General features: G+C 48.2%; 9 protein-coding genes across 9 annotated transcripts; 7 read left to right on the top strand and 2 right to left on the bottom strand.

Moving 5' to 3' along the window:
* Nucleotides 1-77: 77 nt before the first annotated feature.
* On the top strand, nucleotides 78-1,644 carry BC939DRAFT_502031 (basic membrane protein-domain-containing protein; the record flags this gene model as incomplete). The annotated part of the gene is made up of 3 exons (XM_051560235.1): nucleotides 78-552; nucleotides 680-1,267; nucleotides 1,424-1,644. The coding sequence occupies 3 exons, from the start codon at nucleotides 78-80 to the stop codon at nucleotides 1,642-1,644; spliced, it is 1,284 nt and encodes a 427-aa protein (XP_051413584.1).
* Nucleotides 1,645-2,905: 1,261 nt separating this feature from the next.
* Nucleotides 2,906-3,633, top strand: BC939DRAFT_120273 (uncharacterized protein). The gene has a single exon (XM_051549985.1). It carries the CDS (start codon nucleotides 2,987-2,989, stop codon nucleotides 3,479-3,481), a length of 495 nt encoding a protein of 164 aa, XP_051413585.1. The 5' UTR covers nucleotides 2,906-2,986; the 3' UTR covers nucleotides 3,482-3,633.
* A 1,664-nt stretch (nucleotides 3,634-5,297) lies between these two features.
* BC939DRAFT_447726 (uncharacterized protein) lies at nucleotides 5,298-7,005 on the top strand. Its single transcript, XM_051555142.1, has one exon. It carries the CDS (start codon nucleotides 5,378-5,380, stop codon nucleotides 6,731-6,733), a length of 1,356 nt encoding a protein of 451 aa, XP_051413586.1. The 5' UTR covers nucleotides 5,298-5,377; the 3' UTR covers nucleotides 6,734-7,005.
* A 2,779-nt stretch (nucleotides 7,006-9,784) lies between these two features.
* On the bottom strand, nucleotides 9,785-10,389 carry BC939DRAFT_483769 (translation protein SH3-like domain-containing protein; the record flags this gene model as incomplete). Its single annotated transcript, XM_051559207.1, has 2 exons — nucleotides 9,785-9,859; nucleotides 9,973-10,389. The coding sequence occupies 2 exons, from the start codon at nucleotides 10,387-10,389 to the stop codon at nucleotides 9,785-9,787; spliced, it is 492 nt and encodes a 163-aa protein (XP_051413587.1).
* An 879-nt stretch (nucleotides 10,390-11,268) lies between these two features.
* BC939DRAFT_447734 (adaptin N terminal region-domain-containing protein) lies at nucleotides 11,269-15,053 on the top strand. The gene is made up of 9 exons (XM_051555143.1): nucleotides 11,269-11,637; nucleotides 11,781-11,850; nucleotides 12,000-12,331; nucleotides 12,443-12,664; nucleotides 12,771-12,996; nucleotides 13,091-13,511; nucleotides 13,614-13,834; nucleotides 13,939-14,314; nucleotides 14,411-15,053. The coding sequence occupies exons 1-9, from the start codon at nucleotides 11,489-11,491 to the stop codon at nucleotides 14,938-14,940; spliced, it is 2,547 nt and encodes an 848-aa protein (XP_051413588.1). The 5' UTR covers nucleotides 11,269-11,488; the 3' UTR covers nucleotides 14,941-15,053.
* A 68-nt stretch (nucleotides 15,054-15,121) lies between these two features.
* Nucleotides 15,122-17,499, top strand: BC939DRAFT_447736 (mitochondrial carrier domain-containing protein). The gene is made up of 4 exons (XM_051555144.1): nucleotides 15,122-15,792; nucleotides 15,913-15,974; nucleotides 16,146-16,248; nucleotides 16,377-17,499. The coding sequence occupies exons 1-4, from the start codon at nucleotides 15,525-15,527 to the stop codon at nucleotides 17,423-17,425; spliced, it is 1,482 nt and encodes a 493-aa protein (XP_051413589.1). The 5' UTR covers nucleotides 15,122-15,524; the 3' UTR covers nucleotides 17,426-17,499.
* A 120-nt stretch (nucleotides 17,500-17,619) lies between these two features.
* On the bottom strand, nucleotides 17,620-20,387 carry BC939DRAFT_120373 (Ferroporti-1). Its single transcript, XM_051549986.1, has 7 exons — nucleotides 20,110-20,387; nucleotides 19,831-19,997; nucleotides 19,386-19,718; nucleotides 18,791-19,252; nucleotides 18,650-18,689; nucleotides 18,329-18,570; nucleotides 17,620-18,193 (listed from the first exon to the last, which is right to left on the bottom strand). Exons 2-7 carry the CDS (start codon nucleotides 19,949-19,951, stop codon nucleotides 17,667-17,669), a joined length of 1,725 nt encoding a protein of 574 aa, XP_051413590.1. The 5' UTR covers nucleotides 19,952-19,997; nucleotides 20,110-20,387; the 3' UTR covers nucleotides 17,620-17,666.
* Nucleotides 20,388-21,001: 614 nt separating this feature from the next.
* BC939DRAFT_120463 (uncharacterized protein) lies at nucleotides 21,002-22,104 on the top strand. Its single transcript, XM_051549987.1, has 2 exons — nucleotides 21,002-21,621; nucleotides 21,699-22,104. Exons 1-2 carry the CDS (start codon nucleotides 21,189-21,191, stop codon nucleotides 21,782-21,784), a joined length of 519 nt encoding a protein of 172 aa, XP_051413591.1. The 5' UTR covers nucleotides 21,002-21,188; the 3' UTR covers nucleotides 21,785-22,104.
* A 257-nt stretch (nucleotides 22,105-22,361) lies between these two features.
* On the top strand, nucleotides 22,362-24,299 carry BC939DRAFT_447753 (uncharacterized protein). Its single transcript, XM_051555145.1, has 6 exons — nucleotides 22,362-22,490; nucleotides 22,608-22,960; nucleotides 23,050-23,083; nucleotides 23,182-23,467; nucleotides 23,560-23,646; nucleotides 23,741-24,299. Exons 1-6 carry the CDS (start codon nucleotides 22,421-22,423, stop codon nucleotides 24,195-24,197), a joined length of 1,287 nt encoding a protein of 428 aa, XP_051413592.1. The 5' UTR covers nucleotides 22,362-22,420; the 3' UTR covers nucleotides 24,198-24,299.
* The last annotated feature ends 106 nt before the right edge of the window (nucleotides 24,300-24,405 follow it).

Genomic DNA, 24,405 nt, shown 5'->3' on the forward strand with positions numbered 1-24,405 from the left:
TTCGCGCGACGGTGCTTCAAGCCGCGTCGCTGTTACTCTTACTCTCTTCAAGCGATCGCAGACGCTCTCTTCTTTCCATGGCCAGCGTCATGACCTGGGCCTTGCAACCCAACAGTAACGGCATCGTCAACATGGCACTCGTCCTCCAGGGCGGCCCTGATGGTACGAAAGAAGGCACGAAGAACGCGCTTGCGCTCCAGGGTGCCAAGGAAGCCTGTCAGGCGAACCTGCCGTCGAATATGGGGTACCAGTACAAGAGCTGCAAATTGAACGTGTTGACGCCCTCCTCCGAGACACAGGGAGCGTATGCGGGGTTGATCCCGTCCAAGGCCGGGGAGAACGATTTCATGATGGCTCTAGGGTATTATCCCTCGAAGGCGATTCAGTCGGCGGCGGATGCGAATGAGGGAAAGTTGTTTGCGATCGCAGACTTTGAGTTCTTGCCTCCGGTGGGGAACATTGCGAGCGTGATGTATTCGGAGGACCAGATTGGGTATCTGGCTGGGTTGCTCGCAGGCGAGGTCGGCAAGACGCGTGGGGGCAAGGTTGCGGGTAAGTAAATCGTATATGTCATGAGGGGAAGGCTAGAGAAGATCAGTGATCTGAAGAAAAAAAATGGAAATGATCGGCCATGGTCTCAACATCGGAGGTATTTCTTTCCTTATTATTCTTTTTATAGTGATTGGAGGAGTCGACCAGCCAAGTGTCCGGCGCCAGATGAACGGATTCGGTAACGGCGTGAAGATCTCTTGTCCGAACTGCAAAGCCTACGGAGTCTACTCTGGCACATTCGAATCGGACGCGAATCTCTCGAGCACGGTCCACCAGATCTTCAAGGACCACGAGGTTTCTGTGGTTTTTAATGCGGCCTCGATCTTTGGGACCATGACGCTCAAGAACATGACGACGCAGGAAGGAACGTACGGGATTGGATCCGGGTCAGATGAATGGGTGACGAATTGGGCGTATGGATCCGTCCCGGGGAGCGAGCACATCCTGACGTCGATCCAGACGGATTATACGGTGATGGTGCGGTCGGTGATGCAGTCGGTCCTGCGGGCGAATCTGACGGGGGGTTCGACAGTGTTTTATGGAGTGAACCCGGATCCGGCACAGAGCGCGATCAAGTTGGCCCCGGTGCATGAGGCAGGTGGGGTGGTAACTAAGGAGATGTTGGTGAGGATGCAGGGGTATGTCGCGGATATGGCGAAGGGACAGCTGAAGACGGGAGTCGATCACAAGAGTGGAGAGAATCGGCTGGGAGGATGTAAGTGCAATGTACTTGACGCGTTTTTTTTTTTTTTTTTTTTTTTTTTGCGATGCTATGGCTATGTATGAATGTGCACTATGACCAGTGTTGTCCAACCCTGAACGTCTTTTTGTTGTTGTTGTTGTTGTTGTTGTTGTTGTTTGTGTGCACCAGCACCGACGAGCGTTGAGCTGCTGTCGCTGACGAGCACTTCGAAACCGGACAACGACAACGACTCGAATAGCACGTCCACTGACGGCTCCCCGACCCGCAAGAGCAGCACCTCATCCTCAACGACCCGAGAACTGACCGGCGACCTGACCATCTGGGCTCGACTTTTGGTCGTGTTCGTTGCTGTCCAGGTCATCGTCGTTACCCTAATCGGCGACGTCTAAGCAATGCATGGAAGTAATGGATAAACTCTTCCCGAGAACGAAGAAACAATAATCTTCCCGACAAGAAAAAAAAAATAATCCTGCTTCATCCCTTTTTTCTCTTCAAGAAGATCTCTCGTTACCTTACCCGCTTTTCCCGACGAATCGGCCAACTTTTTTTTTTCTCTCTTCTGCCGCGCGTTAAAGGACGCAACATGAAATAAATAAAATGTGATATGCACCTTGCTTACTCATGCGTTGTAAGCCTGCTTTTTGATACGTTGTGTACAAAGCGAAAAAGAGGAGCGGATGCCCTGTCCATGGCTGGACTTATTTCATTAGTCCATCTGTTTGTTGCTTCTGTTCCTGGATTCGGACTTTGGGGACTGGACCCCATTGGGCACACTAGTCTAGCATGGGTCTAGTATGTGGTAAGCAGCCTTACCATGCATGGACATGTATCCGTACAGCACGCGTGTGTATCCTCTTTGGTTTTGTGTATCTTTGTATATATGCCCTTTGTGTCCCAGTTCCAAAAGCAGGAGGTTTTATTACCCATTAGCAAATATCTAGATTGCGCCTTCGGATTGGGATTGGGTTGGAAAAGAAAGAACCAAAAATGTTTAGAGCGACGGCGGGAAGATCGTCTCTCAATAGAAAGCAGAATGGAGATGGGGGAAGGGAGGGGAGAGGGGGAGGACATGGGTAGGGGAGATGCCTGATGCCGATGTCGATGCCATGTGATGAGGAAACCTCCAGGGTCATCTTCTACCACCATCTTTTTAGTTCCGGCCCGGTAAAAGAGGCCACCCACCACCATCTTTCCCACTTCCATTTTTAAATTTATCGATCGACTGGCACCCAAAAATTCGGCACCAAAAATGGATTGCGCTCAGACCTAGTTTGCCTAGATTGGGCGCCGCCCTCTTTTGATTGTTATCGCCCATTAATCATTTGCGATCGATGGACCTGTCCCAAAGCAAAGGGCAAAAAAAAGCAACAGAACGTTCAGGACCTGCTTGTTAAATAAAATAAAGGGGAGATAGGATCCCAAGAATATATAAAAAAAAAATAGCCTCGAGGTGAATTTTTTTTTTAGTACCTCTTCTCATATCCTCATGGCGTCCATCGTCATGAGCACATCATGCAGAGCACTATTATTAAATGCATTCCCAAGGACGGAAAGAGGTGTGAGGAGGGGGGGCAGGGGATGGAGCACTGGTTAGGGTGTACCTGACATCTTCCTATTTAAAGATATTACGTCTGCCACTCCTTTTCCTTTCTGCTTTTATGCTTTCTTCTGTTTCCCCCCAAGAATTGGACCTTGGACAGATTAGCACCCTAGAAAAGAGAGAGAAGCAGAATGATCCATAAGGTGGCCTGGGATGTAGTTGGCGATGTCTACGCAGAAAGCGGACGGAGAGAAGGTCCCCCTCGGCCGAGTCAAGGCGAGATGGGTAGAGATCGTCGTTGGATGATGTGGAGAGCAAGGACTGGCTGGGTAGGCAACGGTGGCCACAAGCTGTCCAGGAAGGATGTTTTCTTCCGCGGCATAGAAAGGGAGCACTGTTTTGTTTGTGGTACAGCCTCTGTGTCTTTCCAGGGCAAACAATATGCAAGTCCTGCGATGCCACATGGTGCTTCGTCTGCTGCTGCTGCTGGTGTGCAGTGGGGTGCAGTGGGGTGCAGTGGATGCGTCTGCCGTGTGTGTAGTCGTCTTGGAGCTGCTCTTAGACTACAGACACCCTCCCCACCCCCCTTTTTTTTGGTGCGTTTCTCCCTACCCCGTCCCTGTCTCCCACCCTTCCTTCTTCCTCCATCCCCATCTCATCCTCCCTCTTCCCTCTTTTCTTTCTGATGCATACCCCACTCCTCCCCTGATCTCTCCTCCCTGCCCTGTCTTTGTCTTTGGTCGAGTCCCTTTCTCTTTCTCTGTCTGTCTCTTCGTCCTTCTTCGTCCTTACTTCCTCCCATTGCACGCCCGCACACTTCACCCATACCATACCATACCATACCATTCACTCCCTTGCTGTGCACTACTACTGCCTTCTTCCTCCCCCCTCTTCCCTCTTCCCTCCCTCCCTCCCTCGTTGCCCAATTGCCCTAGGATCCATCGCTCCCTCCCTATTCACTCGCCCTCTGACTACTCCTCCCTCCGATCATGGGTGCTGCTGTCTCACGCGACCACGCCAAGCTGCCCTTCGGCTACACTCACGCTAGAAAGGACCACTCCTTCAACACCTCGTCTGTCTCAAGGAAGAGACTCGCCCCCAGACTCCTCAGGACATCCGACACCACCTCCGTAACCCCCTTCCCCATCCAGGACGGCAACGTCTCCACGTCTGCTTCTGCTGCCCCAGCAGCGTCATCGGCTGTTTCTTCGATCCCCGAGACAGACTCGCTTAGTCTCCAACAACAATCTCACACCTACCACGAGACGACCTCACACCACAACTACGGCTACAACCACAACAATAACCAGCATAGCCACCACAGCTCCTCTCCTAGCCATGACAGCAGTAACACCACCACCACCACCATCACCACTACCACTAACAATAGCAGCAGCTTGAACGTGGAGGATGGTTCGACTATCACTAGTCTGTCTTCTGTTCCAGATTCCGGAACAGGGGGAGGATCCACCTCAACCGTCGCTGCCTCCGTGTCCGTTCCTGAATCAGACTCTGCAGCTGAAACAGCTACGCGAACCTCCGTATCAGCAGCAACAGCACCATCATCACAGCGGATGAAGACAAGGTCCTCACAGCAACAGCATAGGACCACAGCAACCACCTCAAACGAGCACACTGGCCAGACTGCATCAGCCCCGGGCTCATCGCTGACGTGCGCAACAAGCACATACCATCCACAACACTTGATCAATTCTGACTTGGCCCATGCTACACCCAATATCAACAACGCAAACAACAATGATCAATATGAGCACCAAAAGCGGATACAGACGGAGCAGGACAATGACATGGATGTCGTCTCAGCCCTCGGCATCGCTGATCGTCTCTCCCAGACTTCGTACGACTTTTTTGGCAGCAACAGTAACAACACTGCAGCTTCGCCCCCTCGTTCGTCCAGTCTCAGCAGCCAATCTGTACAGCTTCGCCCGCATCCACAAATGCTGACAAAGCAGGATGCGGCCACACTGTTTATCAGCGGTTCAAGGAACTTGCAGCAACAGGGGGAATATGAAACGCGAATGAGCACTCGATCTGATTTCCGAGGACACCCATCCTACTCCAAGAGAGCGCTGTCTTATGAACTCAAAGGAAGCGAGAGGGGGCTTCTGCAGCTTCAGGAGGAAGACGAGGACTTCATGGACTTGTGGGACGACAACGCTCTCAGGCTAGAAGGCGCTGGCGAGGTCGACTCCATCCTCGATGAGGACGTGGAGCACCTCAGTCCGATTCCCTTCTCAGACCTCCCTAGCTTGACCAACATTGGACTGTGTTCCCACGGGCTTGTGAAGCTGTCTTCGAACATTCGCCTTCTGGCCTCGGCGACTTGTGTACAGATGTAAGCATTGGTCCTTTTATTCTTTATTTTTTTCGCCCTATTTGATGTGCTTTTTTGTCCTAGACTCTAACATGCCAATCTCTTTATTACATTTTTCACCCTGGTTTCCATGTGCGATAAATTGCCGATCAACTAACCTCGTCTCGCACCAATTGAATCGTCTCTCGATAATTCTGTCTTTAACTAATTCCACCAAACCCAATCTAAACGACGCTACTTCGACACTATGACAAACAACAGTTGCTGCAATGAACTCAGCAAGATCCCCATGGAGATCGGCTATCTCCATAATCTCGTCCTCCTCGACCTATCCAAGAACAGTCTTACGAGCCTTCCAGAGACCATCATGTATCTGACAAAGCTCGTGGATCTCAAACTGTCCTTCAACCAGCTCGAGTCCATCCCCGCCGGCATTGGCGGGCTCACTAAACTCGCAGCACTGTCCCTCGATAACAACCGGCTTGAGTCGATCCCCTCACAAATCGGTCTGATCAAGGGACTGATCAACTTGGATCTGTCCGATAACCCCATCACAGTGTTGCCAGCTGAAGTCGGAAAGCTGCAGTTCTTGAGACGGTTGAAGCTGGATCGGTGCCCGCTTGTTGAATCGTTCTCACACTCGCCACTGCATTCGCCACCAACACTCCTGGAGCTGGCAGCCAGGGTCATTGTCCGGCATGATGTCCCAGTCCCGCCAATGACGCTGCCACATCTGAAGACGTATCTCAAGAGTGCGAACACCTGCACGTTCTGTGATGGACCTTACTTTGATGCGTCGGTGAAGCGTGGAAAGATGATCGAAAAGAATGACATGTTCATCCCGCTCGAGTACACGCTCTGCCAGCCTCATTGGAACACGGAGCTGGAGAGGATCAAATTGTTGTTCTGCAAGCGCCCCATCACCTCGCCACCTGCCAATGCGTCCTCGGTACCCCAGGGAACTATTGGACACATCAATGTGGCGAAAAGGCAGTCTCAGAGACCCGCTTTAACAGCAAGGTCGACATCAGGATCGACCAACTCGACTTTGGGATCAACATTTGATTTAGAATCTTCTTCTGCTGCTTCGACTGCTGCCGGCGCTGCATCGGGCACCAGTCGTCCTCGGAACCGAAAATATGCGTCCGAAGGCGACCGATCGCTGTCGTTTGTAGGAAACCGGCTATCGATGCTGTTGGGACCCAGGGGTGGCGACAAGCGTGAGAGACCCACATCGACATACCGCACCGCTTCCATGCCAGTCGTCGCCACCTCTGCGAATGCTGGATCAACAAGCGCGACGGCAGGATCTTCGCGATTGGCGTCTTTGTCTTCGTCTTCGTCTTCGTCAGGAGTGGGCACACCCCGAATTCAGACGAACGGTGCTGCGATCGTCCAGGAGGGAAATGGCGAGCAGCCTATTCGACCTAGGGTACGACGTTCAGTGACGAGTGGCATCCTGGCGAGGGCGGCGTTCAAACTGAGGCGACCGCTGTCGATGGCGTCTGCGTTTGAGACCGCGTCTGTACCAGTGGGTCATCTTGATGACCTGGGTACTTCGTCGTCGGCAACTGATGCAGATGCGGCTACAGCCACGAATTAGATATTCTTTTTTATTTTTTATTTTTTTTTTTTAGATGGCTTTCGACTACATAACTGTATACACTTTGCTTGTGCATTTTTATTTTTTTTATTTTTTTATACCCTTCACCACACCCACACACACATGCACACACACACATATTCTCGTACCATTTCCCTCCCCAAAATTTCATGTGTTTCTTTGCTTTCTTTTTGCAATCGCTTTGTTCTTTAGAGTCTTTCATTTTTATTTAGTTTTTGCTTTGTTTTCAAAAATAAAAGAATTGTCCATTGCTTTATGAATACATGTCTTAACACGGAGGAACGATCAACAATACGGCCCTTTTTTTTTTCTAGGGGTTATTCTATTTTATTTTTAGCAAAGTGATGCATATGTGATACCCTCCAACCCTTGTATAACTACGTCCACCCCCTTACGTCTGTTTCCTCACCACGTCTACCACCACCACTAAAAAAGATGCTTCCAGTGGCCCAAGGAAAATATTTTACACCCAAAAAGTTGGGTCCTTGGATATCAAAAGAAAAAACAGGAGCCTGAGAAATTCTTATAATGGGAGATACCGAAATATGAAGGACAATGGAAGAACCAACGCGATAAACCGCCACGCGGGGGGCGGACAAAATAATAATAATAATAGTAAACTGCCTTTTGCTCATGATATTTTTTCTAATTGGAATCCACAATCGACGTCCTCTTTTTTTACTTCTTATAAACGACTAAGGGGGGGCATGCGTAACAAGCCGTAACTTAAGCTGGTATATACATAATCGCAAATTCAGGAGCGCGAATTCATCGGCCTTGCGAGATGCAAGATCTCGTCAGGCGAATGGTTCTCGAATAGAAAAGACGATATCCATGGGATGAAATGCGTTTTGAGATAACCCTACTCGGGTGATTCGTGATATGCACTTTTGAATGATGGTCATGATCTCCAGCGGTACCCTGTTTTATCAATCATCCTTTCTTGCACCATAGGTTTATTCCCCTCTACTGCGTGTAAACTTGGCGTTCGGATGATCCTGTTCGTAAGATAGACCCTTGCTCGCGAATACTAATCGATCAATGTTTGGCTCGGGACCTCTTTGAAGGCGGTTAAAGGGTCGTTAAAGGAAACCCCCTATACCGTTCTCGGAGGTCCTCATTGAAAACATATCACCGACCGAGCGACTTTTGGGTAGAAATATACTCTCAAAGAAAAAAAGACATTGGCAAAACACTCCTGTGTCTGCTTGGGGCTTTTTTTTTTGCGGAGCAAACTATCTAGCCGCTACCTCTGTAATCTTTCGTGACTCCACGAGGGGTATACTGTGCGACAGGACGGTGGGCATCCGCATTTCAATTCAGTCTCCTTCCAAAGGGGGGGGTTTGCTATGTCCTGAGCTCCTCCTCCAAATACAAAAACCATGATATCTGTCCAGGGGGATTGTAAGATGGCTGCTCCGGAGACGATTCAATGACGGGTGGTTTGAGGAGAAAAAAAAAATTCCTTGGAGATCATATCCTTAGCTTTCTAAGAAAACAAAATATGACAGGTTTAATGTCTGCGGGACGCTTAGCGTAATGAACTTCTTTCGTTTGGGCATATTTCTAGTAGTAACATTATTGCGAGCAGTTATTGATAAGATGAGGAAGACTCTTATTGCCAATATGTCATATTCTTCTTTCCGCGCATCGCGGGTAACAAGTTTATCTCGACCTTGCAAATGCGTTTATCTTGCTTTCAGAATTTTTACTCCGCTTGCTTTTGTATGTTGTCATTTTGTCGCCTCAGGTATCCAAATGTAGACACCAGATTTATTCCGCCTCCTTCCGCTGCTTTCATCGGGTCGAGAGGGGGAGGAAAGGGAGTTGTAGAAGGTCTGCCATCCATCTGATCAGAGAGCATCCCCAAAAAGGAGCGAAGGCTCCGAAGTACAAGAGGAAGGTACGACGGAGCTCATGGATGAGGACTCTTTAAATTTGTTCGCCTCCAAGTCCGATGCTCTGTATCCATCCACCATGGCGAGACTCTATTGAATTTTTTCGATGGAGGAAGCAAGCAGTGGTTTTTCTGAGCAGATCCTAATGCCTAGCGAAATTTCAGTATAATAAATTATGAGAAGCTGCCAAAAAGAAAGAGACATACGCGCGTTATTCGAATGATCCCTTATAAAAAATAAAAAATGAAGTCCTCAGGCCGAAGAGAAAGCGTCTCTTCAGCCATTTGAACGTGCTAGAAACCGTCATACTTCTGTAAAAAAAGGAAGAGGCATCCCACGATGTGATAACAAAGGTAGCAGTTACCATGTACAAGCGCTAAGTGGACAAGAAATGCTCCAGATATCCTCCCGTAGAGCTTTTGGTCATTAGGGTCATTAGGGTCATTAGGGCGTGGCATGGACCTCACTTCCCAAGATATTTTGCACGATCGAGTAGTAGCTGTTGTCGCGACTTCGAGGGCGACTGCCATTCCATGCATAGGGATTGTCATCTGTTACTGTGAATGGCTGTGAGTTAGCAAAATCGGAGGATAGAATCATGGCTTACGATGCAAAGTTAAAGACAATAAGCAATACGACCAGGAATTACCCCTTCATTTTCCTCTTGCTCTGTCAAGTTCAACCTACACGATGACGAATAGTACCAAAGAAAAAGGGCGACGAGCAGCGTCCGGCACGACTGCATTGCAGATGCTATTAGACAACAGAATCCCCTGTGTGCTGTGCTCGGCACTTGATCTTGAAACTGAAAAATGTTTGTTTTCGCGTCAACAACACGAGAATCATCGTTCAGGGCTACAAATACGATGCTAGGCTGTGTTATTTATCTCTAACAATGATGGCAATACAACACGCACGATATCATTAACAACATGGGTTACAACTGCTACGGTGGTGGCAATTAGATTGTATATGCGTTTCGTTGCCTCGGTACCTCCATGTATTGAAATGTTATTTCTTTGGAAGGAAGTTTTTCAAAACAGTTTATTCAATGACAAATGCTTTTTAATTTTTTTGCGAAAAATACACTTCCAAATAATATTTCGGCTACTACAATTCGACGGCAAACCGTTTAATCGGTCTTGGGGGCCTCCTTGTAGGTGATGGCGGCCTCCTCACCCATGGCGGCGATGACGGTGACAAGGAGCTAGGGGAGGAGAAAAAAAGAAAAAGAAAGATTGAAATGTGATTAGTACTCAATGGCATGACTCATAAATGTTATCAAACTCTCACAATAAAGTACGAGAAAAAAGAACTTACATCCTTGCCATCCTCAAAGTCAGCCTCCATCTTCTGACCGAGCTCGCCCTCGGGAACACGGACATCATCCTTCTGGTTGGAGTCGGCATCGAGCAAGTTCAAGAAACCTTCATCGATGTTGACGAGAGTGTACTCAACACGCTTGATGTTGGGGACATCCATATTGTGGGTCGAGGGGGAGAGATCCTCGAGCTTCTTGCCAGTGAAGATATCGATGGCAACCAAGTGGACCTTGGCGTGACCGTGCTTGCCAGTCTTGGAGGTCGACATATCGACGATCTTGCAGGGACGGCCCTTGATGACAACGTGTCCGTTCTTGCGAAGAGCAGAGCACTGCATGGGGTAGGTCAGGGAAGCACCCGAGGAGGTACCCTCGAACTGGACATTGTGCTGCTCGTCGTCGTGGTTATCGGCCATTTTTGATCTACTGGATAACCATTGTCATTATGTGGAAAGACAGAAAATATTAGTCGTGTGTCTTTTTCTTTGAAGAGAAAAAAACCCCTTTGGTCGGCTCCGAGAAAAAAGTGAATTGATAAAGTGTCGATATGAAGCAATTGACGGATCATGCTTCAACGCCCCTCATATTCTTTCTAGTCTCCTTTTCATTCCCTCTTTGAGGCTGTGACGCCTATAGAATATGCTGTGGCACGCACCACGTATGCAAGGACTTCCTCCCGAAATCAATGAAAGGATGGGCTGACGAGACGAACATGACCAGTCGCCCGTGTCGAGATTAGTCGACAGACGTGGAAGGAGTTGTTTCTTGTTCAGACAACGATAAAACAAAGACCTTCCCAACCATGAAAACAGAGATCAGATTTTTTTCCCCTCTCGTCCGAAAGTCATCTGGAGTTTTTGTCCGTGTGTCGCCAGGTGGGGTTGGTAGTCTACGTATTCCACATACGAATAGCACTTTTGTTGAAGAGGAAAGGGAAAAAGAAAGAGGAAGAGGAGGAAGCAAGAGGAGGAATGAAAGGGAATGACAACAAAATGGAAAAGAAATCGACAATCAGAAAGCGGGTTAGTATGGCGACGGGGTGGGGGTGCGAGTTATTACCTTGGAAAGTTGGTGAGAAGAAAAGGAAAGAAGACAAGCACAATTGCAGTGGGTGGTCTTATTTTATCTTCTGCACCCCAACCCTTGGTCTCTCCTCAGTCTGCAGGAGGGAGTGCGGAAAATCAAAACAAACAAAAAAATTTGTGTACGATTCTATTAAGGGGCCAATAACTCACGTGAGACTTACACGTATTTACGTCCATAGAAACCAGCCCAACGGCAGCTGAGCTGCATACGTGAAACCAGGCCCTTTCAGCTCATCTCGCCCTCTCCCCCCCGCATACACCCCTTTCCTTTTGTCTGCATCGTCGCCCGAGGGTCCCCAGGAACAGGAAACACTCTGTATTATTCACCCGACTTCATTCTCTCCCCTTCATCGCCCTTCGCCTGAAGTGACCACGTCCATTACCCTCCAACTCATTCCCCTCACAGACCAGGACGACTACATAAGCAACAATGTACAACGTAGACGCGTACTTGAAGTCCTTGACATCCAACGCCGCCAAGCTGTCAAAAAAGGTTCAGGATGGCATCGCTGAGAACACACGCGACTTCCGTTTTGAGAACCAGGCGCACTTTCTTGATACGAACGAAGACAAGATGAGGTACGTATCGTCTTGGTTGTTACCGGGCCCATGTGGCATTTCTCTATGACTGGTCATGACACAGCTGGCCACTTTAAGCGCGCTTCTTTTCTGGCAGTATTGCAAAGAAACTAACATTTTTTTTCATTTTCATGTCCCGATAGGGAGATTCGAAAGAACTTGGACTCGAAATACGAAAAGGAAAAACTGGATGGGCTGAAGCGGTTAATCGCTGTACGTTATTCATGAACCACTTCTCTCTTTCAGGATATGGCTTCGGAGACCTTCATATCTTCGCGTAATGGATCCGGACTTGAAGCGACACATTTGCACGTGTTTCTCACCATCAATCGTCTTCCCTTCCAATATCCATTCGCCAACAGATGATCTCCAAGGGCAGGGATGTATCCGAGTTTTTTCCTGACGTGGTCAAGAACGTGGCGTCGAACAGTCTGGAAGTCCGCAAGCTCGTTTACATCTACATTCTTCGGTATGCAGAGCAGGAGCAGGACCTGGCATTGCTCTCGATCAATACCTTTCAGAAAGATCTAAGTGATAAGAACCAGTTGATCAGGGCAATGGCACTGCGTGTCATGTCCGGTATCCGTGTGCCAGTCATCAGTCCAATTGTCATGCTGGGCATTAAAAAGTGCGTCACGGATCTGTCACCTTATGTCCGCAAGATTGCAGCGCACGCCATTCCAAAGTGTTACCAGTGAGTTTTTTTTTTTTTTTACATGCGATTTTGAGCGAATGGTACTCGAAGGACTTTCGTGAAGACGGCCTGTCTAATTTATATATCATGGCACAACTATCCAATTAATAGACTGGATCCGGCTCAAAAGGATGCATTGATCGACATTATCAACACCATGCTCGGCGACAACTCGACGTTTACAATCGGCAGCGTTCTTATGGCGTTCAATCACGTCTGTCCTGATCGGCTGGATTTGATTCACCCTCAGTACAGAAAGCTCTGCAGGATGCTCGTAGACATGGATGAGTGGGGTCAAATTACAGCCATGGATTTGCTGCTGCGATACTCGAGGTTTGTTCTCTGATATTATCGCATGGGACTTACCGAATTGGAAGACCACGTCAGGCTAATCTGGACAAGCCGACTTGTCTTCTTTACGATTCGCAATCATGATTAGAACTCAATTCTTGAATCCCATCGGAAAGACAAGCGCGACAACTACTCGGGCCAAGAAGGAAAAGAGCGTTGTCAAATCATTCTACTCAGACGACGATTCTGATATCTCCCACCACTCTTCCGACGGCTCAGAATCATCTTCGGATGACGAGAACAACGCTGTCGATCCTGATCTTGCATTCTTGATCAAATGTGCGCTGCCATTGCTCCAAAGTCGCAACAGTCAGGTATCGTCATCAACTTATGGCATTATACATGGAAGTTTTTGAATGAGAATCTTCGACCCTAACACTTATTACACCGCCTCAATGTTGGCTGTAGGTTGTTCTGTCGGTCGCTAAACTCTACATGCATCTGGCGCCTGTGGAAGATTCATACAAACTTGGTCGACCTCTCATCAGATTGCTCAGGAGTCATCGGGAAATCCAATATGTAGTGCTGAACAACATTGTCGCCATTGCCAGCCAGAGGCCCTACGTGTTTGATCAATTCTACCAGCACTTTTTTGTCCGCTCGACAGATCCAGTGTTCATTCGCAACTTGAAGCTCGACATCCTGACTATGATTGCAACAGAGAGCAACATTACGTTCATTCTCCGCGAGCTACAGGAATATGTCAAGAGCTCAAACAAAGGCTTTGTGACGGAGGCCATCGAGGCCATCGGGCGGTGTGCTTCAAATATACCTGAGATGGCCGAGAGCTGTCTCGGTGGTCTTCTTAAGCTGGCGTCTAGCAAGTCAGGTAAGCATCTATCATTTTACCTGTAAGAGACTTCTCACTTTGTGTGTTCTCATTCTCTAAACTTTTTTTTTTCTTTTTTATATACCGCACTTTTACATGCAGACTCTGTTGTTGCCGAGTCCGTTGTTGCAATCCGTCGTCTTCTTCAGCAAAGACCTGACGACAGTATTGCTATGATCACGCAGCTTACAAAATTGTTGGATGATATGACGGAACCACTGGCTAGAGCCAACGTTTTCTGGCTTGTGGGCCAACACTGTGTTCAGTTGACGACAATTGCGCCGGATGTACTTCGCAAGGCTGCCAAGTCGTTCTGCTCAGAGGTGTGCAACATGGACACGGGTCTGTTTGCAGGGGTCGAAACTTACCATGCTGCGGTGTATTAACTGTCAATCGTTCATTCTACTCATGTTCAATGACTCATTAGAGCGAAGGAACCAAACTTCAGATCTTGACACTCGGAGGAAAATTGGTTGCACAAGAAGGAGCATCGTCCAAGACGATCAATCTACTGTTCCAATATATTCTCAACATGGCACGCTATGATCTGGACTACAACGTGCGCGACAGGGCTAGGTTCTTGAGGGCACTTGTTTATGGAAACCAAAATGACTTGCAATCGGGCGGCTCAGGCGATCAGAATCAGGAGAGCGATGAGAATGGAGAGAGCGAGGAGCATCGTGATCACGGTGAGGATATGGGAGGGTTCGAGTACAGCGAAAAGGAATTGAATCTGTCGGATCATATCAAGGCCATTCTATTGAGCGAGAAGCCAGCGCCTGTTCAAGAGAATCCATCTCATGGTATGCAAAGACATCGGAAGTATTGCTTCGATGGAATTACAGCTACGATATTCAGTAAAGCACTAACACTACTGCTGTTATTTGTGATGCGGATAGGTCGTGAACAATACAGGGTCGGCTCGATGTCACTGGTGTTGAACCGCGTTGTAGCAGGGTACGAGCCCTTGCCAGAATGGCCAACCACTCAACCTGATCCCTCGGTGCGTCGATTGGCGGCTCAGATGGATGCACCAGGATACATGAATGATCACACAGGATTTGGGAGTGACTCTGCATTTGCGAAGAGTCGTCAGGCAGCAGGCGGCTTTGATGCTTCGGGTGGGTCGCGATATGATGGACAAGCAGGAGCGTACCGTGGAGCGCAGTCGCTGGACAAGTTCTTGGAGTCGTCTTCAGAAGAAGAAACGTCGTCTGAGGAGGAAACTGATTCGGATGAGGATGATGATGGAGAGGAGGAGACGAGTGAAGGAGAAGACGAAGAGGAGGAAGAAGCGAGCGAAGAGGAGGAGGAGGAGGAGGAGGAGGAGGAAAGCGAGGGGGAAGAGGAGGAGAGTGAAGAAGGGGTATCGTCTGAAGAGGAGGCGATCCTGCCACCGACGTCGAAGCGCTCCAACGGACGGCGTTGATAGCTAATGATGAATGTTTTTTCCAAAATGAAAAAAAGTCTTAATTGCAGAGCAACGACATGACCAATGGACTAATGGATCGCAATGGTATTGATTGCGGGAATGGTGGAGAAAGGAACACGAATAAGGTTACTATTATTTTTCTCGGCTACCTTGTTATCTCTCGCGAGACTTTACTCATCGCTCCTTTCCCCCACATCCCCACATCCACATCTATATCCGTAAATCCGCATATCCGCATATTCACGTCCACATCCACATCATCTCCCTTGTCATTGTTACTTCATAAGAAGTAGACTCTCAACACTATTCTTCTATTCAGCCCGTCGGTATTGAACAAACTCCACCTTCATCCCTCTACATCCCCGTCTATCTCAACACTTCAATAAATAGACTGGTGCTCACCACCGGATCCTTACACTCACATATATTTCCGACGAGAGCAAAACCTCACGAATCAGATCGTCTTTGTTCATTCTTTCCTTAACCATCCCTCTCCTTTCATTCCTCTACTCTTTCAAGTCCAAAACATCCAGCATAACAAGTAGAGTGAGCACAACTCCATTTCAGTCACTCAAGACACGATGGTCGACGCATCCTCTGCCTCAGGGGGATCCTCAGGATTACAATCGACCAGATCACTTCTTTCGGCGGGTAACAACTCTGTGACACCAACCAATCTTTCACACCACACCAGTGACAACAGCACCAACAACAGCAACCTGCTCGATGCACTGTCTGCAAATCCTGGAGTCGTTGGGTTGAGCTCCCAACAGAACCCGTCTTCGTCAATCGCGCATCTGTTTGCATTCACGCCCCATGATTATCAGCTCGTTCAGGACTGGGCATGGAGTAAGTGCTCATTATCCTTTTTATTTTATTTTTTGTGATTACTATGAACATGAAAAAGAACGGATGGCAATTGAAAACAATTGGGATTAACGGAAATATATACGTCTCAACTTTATGCAGAGAATAGAACCGTGTTGGCAGCGTCGAGTGCTGCAGTGTGCAGCGTGCTTTCTGGATTTCCTGTAAGTCCCATACCAATTCTCCTAGTGGATCAGTAAAACAACATCATATCGCATCGCAGGACGAGAAGAAAGAATGACAATACCACGATTCTGCGCTGGTCAGGGAGGGAGAGGGGTGTGTGATTGGATTCAATCTGACGAACAAGCTGGACCTTGTGTATGCAATAATAGTTCGACTCTGTCAAGACCAGGATGCAGACTCATTCCTATAACTCGATCATGGACTGCGTCCGGAAAACGTATGCAGAGGAAGGCATGGGAGGGTTCTTTCGAGGTAATGTACTCTTCTCCTCGTTCGGCGCCTCAAGCAGAAAATCGACCTTTTTGACCGAGAAGGAATCGAAACCCGGTTTATGTTCCTAATTAGTATTTTCCATACCCCACCTTTCCTTTTACTTTTAGGCATGATCCCGCCACTGATCACAGTCTCGATCATTAAATCAATCTCGTTCTCGGTCTACGAGGGCTCAAAACGGAACATCCGGACCCAGTTTCCAGAAACACTGCAGGGCAACACGATTCCGTCCTTAATCGGACTGACATTCATCTCCGGAAGCATCGCAGGCACGGTCGTGGCGATGATGTCGAGTCCATTGGAGCTTGTGAAACTGCAGCGGCAACTCGAAAAACTTATGGCGATGGATGCGCGACGACGCCACGCAGCCTCGGTCTCTGCCGCCGCGGCCGCCGAGATGACGCTCTCCCTGACGGGGGACACGCTTCTGAGAAAAGGATTGGCGGTGGAGAAAAAGAATCCAGCGGCAGAGGCTGCAGCGATGATAAAGGCTGAGAGACAGACACATGGATCGGTAACGCAGTATGGACTATCGACGGCGAATAAAAAGGTCAACGTGATTGAGGAGGCGGGGGCGTCGAGCTGGAAGACCGCAAAGACGATCGTGAAGCAAAAGGGATGGACGGGGTTATATAAGGGCGTGGGCCTGCATATTTCGAGGGATATGATGGGCACGGGTATTTATTTCTCGAGCTATGAGACGATTAAGCGATTGATGTCTGAAACGATAGAGCATATACGGCCGCATCCGCACCAGGCTTTGTCATCAGTATCAGCATCAGCATCAGCGCTACAGGGTCAACCGCAACTGCAGGCGCAGGCGCAACTCAAGGGGCCAGGACCGATGGTACATTTCTTTGCAGGAGGACTCTGCGGCGTCTTCTCGTGGCTGGTCGTGTTCCCGGTCGACTTGGTCAAGAGCGTAGTCCAGAAGGAGGTTCTGATGCCACAGCCCAAATATTCGGGGGCGCTGGATTGTGCAAAGGATATTGTCCGACGACAGGGCGTGCGAGGGTTGTATCGGGGATTGAGTGTTACGTGTTACAGGGCGATGCCGATCCATTCCCTCAATTTTCTGGTGTATGAGGCGGTGATGGATTATGTGAAGCAGTGGTCGGGCCATGGGGACGATGTGTTGCCGGCGGGGGCGCGGTAACGAAAGGATAGCAGGAAACGAAATTCTCCTCTCTCTCTCTCTCTCTCTCTCTCTCTCTCTCTCTCTCTCTCTCTCCACTCTTGTTTTCCACACCATTTAGAATTCTTCCAAGAAGCAGAAATATTGTACATTAGGGAATCTGACAAACGAAATATAGAAGAAACAATCCGATTGAGATCAGTAGCATGCAAATGGCGTTCGTCGAGACTTAGGACAAATGTTTAAACAACTGGTCATTGTTCTACGGGGAGGCGCTTGGGTCGCTCACTCTATGAATATATACATGTGAACGCCTAGATGGCCCTGGCTGACCATTATCGCCTCGATCCCGATCTCCTGCATCGTGGCGCTGCACTCCTTCGCCTTCGTCTTCACCTTCGCCCTCCCGTTCTTCCTCTTGGTCACTTTCCGTCAGAAAACAAGATGATGTCGCTGCGGAAGCGATGCGCTGGTAATGAAACAAATGGCCCCGCATACGAACCAAATGAGCAGAATAAACGATTGCGCCGACAACGACACAAGCGAAGGACAGCGTACAAGGAATGAAATACACCTGTGGATCGGACCAAATCATGGTGAGAAAGAACTGTCCGAGTTCGAAGAGGCTCATCATAGAGTAATGCCAGCCATTGATGACACCTGCGTTGCTGTTGTTTATGGTTGAGGAAGAGTAAAGGGAGTTGGGGGAAGGGTCGATAAACTCCTGCATGATCTGGGTGATAATCAAATCAAAGGACCAAACACCTACGCGGGAGAGCGCCATTCCAGCTTACAAAGCGATGTAGGAGTTGGGAAAAAAAAAGGAAAAGGATTGCTAGTTAGCGCTTCCGCTTCGATGAAACTAACAAGACGACGCGTCACCTATTTAGTTTTTTTCTCCCAGTGATGGTTGTGGAAACGCACCAAAAACCATGGCCTGAACGGGCAAGCGCTCAGAATAGATCGACAGCAAGACCGGTGTGAGCGTGAGGACTTCGAGCCAGATTGACCAAGCACCTGCACGGACGAGCCCGAGGTAGCGTGTAAGGATCGGCATGAGAATGGTGCCGAGCAGCTCGGAAAGGGTGCAGATCCCCTTTAGCAGCGCGATTGTACTGGCGGAGAACCCTCTCCATTGTAAGTAGCCGATCATCGTACCCGAGACACTGTTTTGAACAAACACAATGTTAGTTTTTAAGGTCCAAAGATAGGGAACCTGGAAATTAGTAGCGTATAAAGTCGTACCTCATCATGTTAATGTAAATAATCGCGTAGGAAAGGGATGCTACATGTTAGGGACGTGTCGATAGAGGGTTACAGATACAATTAGCGCGGTGAGTTCATTGCGTATCCATGAATGGGAGAAGTGCACTCATATTTTCATACCAAGAAATACGATATGGTGAGTGTATTCGCGAAAAGAACTAATGCTTTGCCAGAAGAATGACGAGCGCGAACGTTCCCTCCTCTGCCTACGTCCTGCTGCTCCTGTATGGTCTCGTTCGCCATGCTCAATCCTAGCATATATCAAATCTTGCTCCTCGTCATCTAGTGATCCTATTGATCTATGAACCGCAGCTCCCTGCCTGTGCTTCCGCTTCGGGGTTCGATCTCTGTGATGTACTGTTGTTCCGAATGATCGAGCCACGGACCGGGGCTGCCAGAGCACTGGCGAAGTAAACCAGATCCTTCGAACAAGAACAAGCTCCGCCGAGAAGGAAAACATGCACCATACAGCCATGGCTAGGCTGCAGTATCCTGCATTGAATTGAGCGAGCAAGGCTGCAAAGACTAATGGCGAGACCAGCTTGCAGACAAGGTCAATTCGCTTCATCGTGACATTTATTTCTATTGATACAAGTAAAAAAGAAACAGGAACAAGTTTTGTGAGTCGTCCTGTGTTGCTTTTGTTCGAATGTGGAAACAACATATTCATGGGAGCAAACCATTGCCTGACAAACATAACGTGTGTTCGCCTTACTTGTTAGCATGTCAGAATCGGATTGACAGAGTGCGACGACCCAATCGCGTTCGATAGAGATGGACCAGCCTAGGGCGGATAATTTCAAGGTCCCGCTCATGAGGATCAGGAGCGTAAACAGTGAGTACCCCTGAGATAAGGTCATGGACATATCGTCCTCTGCTGAAATTGCTGCTGCTACCCCTATTGCTGGTGCTGCCGTTGTTGAGACTGGTGTGGCTAGTATAGGAGAGTCAAGAGCGGACGTAGGATCGAACCAGGTCAAGAGGACCCAGAATCCGAGGGCGCCGAGCACCGTGGTGGATTTTTGTGTCAAAAGAAATGACTGGACGGCTACCAAATGTGACCACAGAGGATTAGGATTTAGCACGCTTTTAGATAAGATAATAATTGGATTGGGAACCGACGTTTCGGATTAATGATTCATAGACTTAATGCAACGCACCAGGTAATCGGGGGGTGGAATCGACCAAGGACCCAACGCTGGTGCTGAATAGGATTCCGGCAACGGTGGTAGAGAAGCCGTAGATGGACATGGGTAACAAGGTGGTCTTGAAGATCTCCATGATGAAAAAGTAGGATGCAAATTCGTATATCCGCTCGTCAAATGTGCTACAAAATGGATCAACAATGGATATGTAAATGCCAGCGACTTCCAGCCTTTGCGGAACGTTTCTAATGGCATGAATACCATTTCAGGCGAACGTATTGATTGCTTGCTTACCAGAGGGCATGCACGGCATAAAGGGATGTGGAAGGGATATGATGCGTTTCTTCATGAGCATTGTAGTCGCTGGGCTCTTGGTCCTGGTCTTGATCATGCCTCGGTATATCATTATTGCTGTGCTCTGTGAGCAGATCTCGATTGGATTGCCTGGCGGAATAAAGTAGATCTGGCTGATGCGGCCCAGGTCCAAGAAGGGGCTGATCGGACCACTGAATCCTATCCTGTTGGTCTGGTGAGGAGGAAGAGGAGAGCGGTGATACGGGTGGATGGGTGGAGCTAGTGAATGAAGAGGTCATGAGGAAGGACGAAGGAATGGATGAGTGACGAGTGAAATGAGAAGTGTGTGCATGCGTAGTCAACAAGGGCGAGGAATGCGGGAGCTAAGACAAATAAGGTTCTGCCCGATGGGAAATACATAATTCGATCGACCTTTGCCACACACAAGTGCACCACCCTTTATGAAGCGCTTGATTGCTTGAAAAATGCAGGCTCCCTGATGACTGTGTAAAGAGTCTTCAAAGCTATGTGTACAGCTCAACTGCGAAACAACGCTTCAAGGAAGAGGAGCCAAAGCAAACTTTGCGGCAGAGCGGAGTGTAATCCATGAAAGTCTTTTTGTGCGGCAACGCAGGAGTAGCATTGCCTTACTTTGTAATCTGGCTTTACCACCTTTCCTTCATCCGCCTTCACCTTTCCTGCCATACTTAGTGCACGGGGATGCGGCACAAGCGACTATCTAGCTCGAACACTTACACTGACTTGCACCTATTCTCATCTGCATGGCGACACAGACAGCAGTTTATCCTAGGCTTTTCTGTAGTCCATCGTTTTATAGCGTTGGCCTGATATACTATGACTGCATAAAGTTCAAGGATACCGCCTCCGCGAACTTCAGTTCTGGACACGTATTTGCGGGATGCATTTTTAAATGCACAAATGGTTTGTATTGAGGAAGGAGCGGCTCATGCTAAAGCAGAAATACGAACATGACTACCATCTCTAATGGTGCTTTGTTTTTACTCGAGTCTTCATATAACTGTCATTTTTCTTAGTGCGCGCTTACGTATCTGTGTCGGATGGCTGTTTCTGCAGGTGGTGGAGGAGATTGTGTGTGCCGAGACATTTGCCCATACATCGGCAATGCCATGTCCCGATATTTTCATCTGAATCTTAAAAGCATTATGCTCCCGTCTACATTAGCTGGCAAACTTGCTCACCGTCTGACATGGTTTTTTGTTTGCGGGATTTCATACACCTTATTGTTATCAAAAGAGAACAACCCATTCGCCCAAAATGGAGATCTATGGCTGGATGGCCAAGGTCTCGACTTACATTACTCCGCGGAGCTAGACGGGTGTTATAAGGCACAACGTGGCATTCACTTCTTCACCGCTTCTTTTACTATAGAGCTATTAAGATTCCCAGCGTGTCCACTAACTGTGGAGGTGCATTCTCTGGCGCCTGGAGTCTTCTCTATTTCTTTTTTGGTACTTCGCGAATGGGCGCTTGGTAAGAGGTCATTTGAGTAGCGCATCCATCTCTCTCTTCCTGGCAGGCTCTAGCTTATCATATCGATATCTCGCTAGGCGCTTGGGCCCGTTCAGAAAACTCGGCAAAACCTCGCCACGGCGTACAGGTACAGGGCATCGGACCTAGAGGCGAACAAATCTGAAGAGTCCTTGTTCATGAGATCTATCGTGCCTTTCGTCTGTTCTTCGGAGTACTTTCGCTCCATTCCAAGGCGCCTTTTATCAGATAGAGAATGATCTACAGTGCACCAGATAAAAATCTAAGGAAGGCAACAGGAAGACCGCATTCTCAAGATTGAGACAGACTTTAACAGACTTCAGGACCTGTTGAGGGACTGCTACTTTGACATGAACCTGGCAAGTTCTTGTCTAAATTGCTATGATAGTACAAGTCGGGCCAGAAGCCAGGACGGAAATTGCCATTAAATATCACCATGGTAGCCAAGGACGAATAGAACGCGGTAGTTGGTCATTCGCATCTTACCACATGTATAAAGCGAAATATGCTTAAATTTTATGCTTTTCAGGTACAGTTTGGAGGACGAAGGCTATTCGTCCCTTCCTAACAAAGTCCTCGGAGATTAGTGCATAGAATCCTTTGATCGGGCCCAGATTCTCGTTTTTGTTTTTGTTTTTTTTTTCGCGACAACGATGCTGAACCCTACCATCTCCATGACTTAAAACTAGAAGGTCTTCTCTTTTGTTGCGTAGCATCTTCGCTCTTTCTGTCACTCTTCCTTCCAAGACCTTGCCTTCTCTATCTCGTTCATAACTCAAAGATGCGATTCAAACGGCCGATCGACTCGAAACCCTTTGCCTGCCTTTGGTGGACAGCATTCCTTTTCGTCAGTACGGCAGAACTTTGATGAGGATATATCCCCAGACGCCGTTCCTCACTATTGGTTCCTCATGACAGCCAAAATTAATCATTCTCGATTTCATTTTTAACTTTTCATGGACTCATAGACGGCGTTCTGATATGTTATGGCGTCTTCAAAATCATAGACCTTGACTCCAGGGAATTCTTTATTAAGACCACTAGAACTGAAACGACCCGGGAAAAGCCATATCAGCCCTTTCCAGACGTCATGATCTGTACTCGAGGAGGGGTTGTCGAAGCATCGCTCCTGCTAGAATTTAATGCGGCTGCCACCATCAGACATTACAGCTTACCCTCTGGTTTCCTTGGTCCCTGTGGTCAGGGGGATGACACCTTGGCCATCGTTTCCATGAACAATGCTACGGTCGATTGCATAGAAAACACGTCCCTGGGCCTTTCAATCAACCCCGCAAATACATCGTCAGCAGTCGAATTTTCAGTACGTAACTGTAGACCATATACGTCAAACGTTGCCCATATCATATTGTTTATGTCTGCTCACGGATACCTGCCTCTGTCTCGACGTAGAGGTACCACGCTACCGTCATTATAACTTCTGGCCGTAAGTTGCTAACATTCGTTTGTCATCCTAGCAATGCTTTGGATTTCGATCCTGTTTGCAGAATGCTTAATCCACGCGCTTCATGTTCCTAACAATAGAGAGTAACCCATACGTACAACCGGGTGCATTATCGCAGGACATAAACCAGCCTGAAGATCTTTACATCAACACCTACACAGTCCCGCATAATATGACGGGCATTGATATCCGTGTCGTACCAAAATCGACCCGTGTTATCGGCAAGGATTTCTGGGGCCTGTTCGGAAATCACGAGAGCGAGAATATGCAGAGCATATCGTCTACTGCAACTACATATACCGAAATCGGCGAGACCAATATCTATGTATTCGTGCCATCATATTCTCTGGAGGACGAACAGATCCTGTAAGTCCATTTTTGAGCGCCTCGGACAGCCCAGAGTGTATAATAATGGCCAATGAATAGCTTAACTCACATCGTCGCGCTCCTTCCTCCAGGGTCACGCCAGTTCTTCGCGTATTTTCTGATTGGGGAGGTGCATTCTCTGCCGCCTGGGGGGTTTTTTATTTCTTTTTTGGCTCGTCGTAAGTGAAACGTTGGGTGAAATGGCCATCCGAACAGCAATAGCAGCCCTTTCTCCCTAATATGTCCTAATATACAATACTGATATCTCGTTAGGCGTGTGGAGCCATTCGGTTTAATCACCGCGCGCTTCCTCCGCCGGAAAACCAAGCGAAATATCGCTGCGAAGTATGGTTACTTGGCATCGGATCTTGAGGCGAACAAACCTGAAGAGTCCTCGCTCGTCTCTACTTCACAGCCTTTGTACCCTCCTGAGAAGTCTCCAGGTCAGGAGAAAGAAGTGCCACCGACAAATCTCCCTTATTCATCCGATATAGCGGCTGAAAAAGGTGTAGTAGATTTGGCGTTGATTCTTGAGAAGTTGAAACAACAGGAGGAGCGCATCCAAAGGCAAGAGAAACAAATTCAGGAACATAAGAAAGACGCCTACAAAGTCAAGAAGGACTTTTACAATATGGAGGGACTGTTGAAAGACTATTACCTGAACATGGACCTCGTCGATGCGGAGGGTCTTGTTTCTGCTGGTCAACGCTGGTATGACCTGTTCTTCTAGTGCAAATCAAGCAGTGGTCAAGACAAAGACAGCTACGAACTGTCACTTATGCTGGACAAAGAAGAATAAAGTGCGTAAGCAATATCCTGCACCTGTATAATACCCTATAAAGTCGTCTACTAAGAGATGTATAATGCAACTGGAAGCGGATCACCCTTTGCCTCCATCTGCTTTTTCCTGTGGCATTGAACGGTGCTGTGGTGTCGCT

This window comes from Gamsiella multidivaricata, assembly GCF_025024155.1.
Source record: "Gamsiella multidivaricata strain RSA 2152 chromosome Unknown BC939scaffold_23, whole genome shotgun sequence".
Classification (NCBI taxonomy): domain Eukaryota; kingdom Fungi; phylum Mortierellomycota; class Mortierellomycetes; order Mortierellales; family Mortierellaceae; genus Gamsiella; species Gamsiella multidivaricata.

What these genes read in the sequence shown, in the direction of transcription:
- BC939DRAFT_447753 (XM_051555145.1), top strand. Translation starts at nt 22,421, where the DNA reads ATGCGATTCAAACGGCCGATCGACTCGAAACCCTTTGCCTGCCTTTGG. An exon ending in CTGGAGGACGAACAGATCCT is followed by an intron (nt 23,468 to 23,559) that starts GTAAGTCCATTT and finishes TCCTTCCTCCAG; the next exon opens with GGTCACGCCAGTTCTTCGCG. An exon ending in TATTTCTTTTTTGGCTCGTC is followed by an intron (nt 23,647 to 23,740) that starts GTAAGTGAAACG and finishes ATATCTCGTTAG; the next exon opens with GCGTGTGGAGCCATTCGGTT.
- BC939DRAFT_120373 (XM_051549986.1), bottom strand. Translation starts at nt 19,951, where the DNA reads ATGGAGATCTTCAAGACCACCTTGTTACCCATGTCCATCTACGGCTTC. An exon ending in CGATTCTGACATGCTAACAA is followed by an intron (nt 19,253 to 19,385) that starts GTAAGGCGAACA and finishes TTGTATCAATAG; the next exon opens with AAATAAATGTCACGATGAAG. An exon ending in CGTTCAGGCCATGGTTTTTG is followed by an intron (nt 18,194 to 18,328) that starts GTGCGTTTCCAC and finishes TCGCTTTGTAAG; the next exon opens with CTGGAATGGCGCTCTCCCGC.
- BC939DRAFT_447734 (XM_051555143.1), top strand. Translation starts at nt 11,489, where the DNA reads ATGTACAACGTAGACGCGTACTTGAAGTCCTTGACATCCAACGCCGCC. An exon ending in GGCTGAAGCGGTTAATCGCT is followed by an intron (nt 11,851 to 11,999) that starts GTACGTTATTCA and finishes ATTCGCCAACAG; the next exon opens with ATGATCTCCAAGGGCAGGGA. An exon ending in TCCAAAGTCGCAACAGTCAG is followed by an intron (nt 12,997 to 13,090) that starts GTATCGTCATCA and finishes TGTTGGCTGTAG; the next exon opens with GTTGTTCTGTCGGTCGCTAA.
- BC939DRAFT_120273 (XM_051549985.1), top strand. Translation starts at nt 2,987, where the DNA reads ATGATCCATAAGGTGGCCTGGGATGTAGTTGGCGATGTCTACGCAGAA.
- BC939DRAFT_447726 (XM_051555142.1), top strand. Translation starts at nt 5,378, where the DNA reads ATGACAAACAACAGTTGCTGCAATGAACTCAGCAAGATCCCCATGGAG.
- BC939DRAFT_120463 (XM_051549987.1), top strand. Translation starts at nt 21,189, where the DNA reads ATGGCTGTTTCTGCAGGTGGTGGAGGAGATTGTGTGTGCCGAGACATT. An exon ending in ACTTCGCGAATGGGCGCTTG is followed by an intron (nt 21,622 to 21,698) that starts GTAAGAGGTCAT and finishes ATATCTCGCTAG; the next exon opens with GCGCTTGGGCCCGTTCAGAA.
- BC939DRAFT_447736 (XM_051555144.1), top strand. Translation starts at nt 15,525, where the DNA reads ATGGTCGACGCATCCTCTGCCTCAGGGGGATCCTCAGGATTACAATCG. An exon ending in GCGTGCTTTCTGGATTTCCT is followed by an intron (nt 15,975 to 16,145) that starts GTAAGTCCCATA and finishes ATGCAATAATAG; the next exon opens with TTCGACTCTGTCAAGACCAG. An exon ending in CATGGGAGGGTTCTTTCGAG is followed by an intron (nt 16,249 to 16,376) that starts GTAATGTACTCT and finishes TTTTACTTTTAG; the next exon opens with GCATGATCCCGCCACTGATC.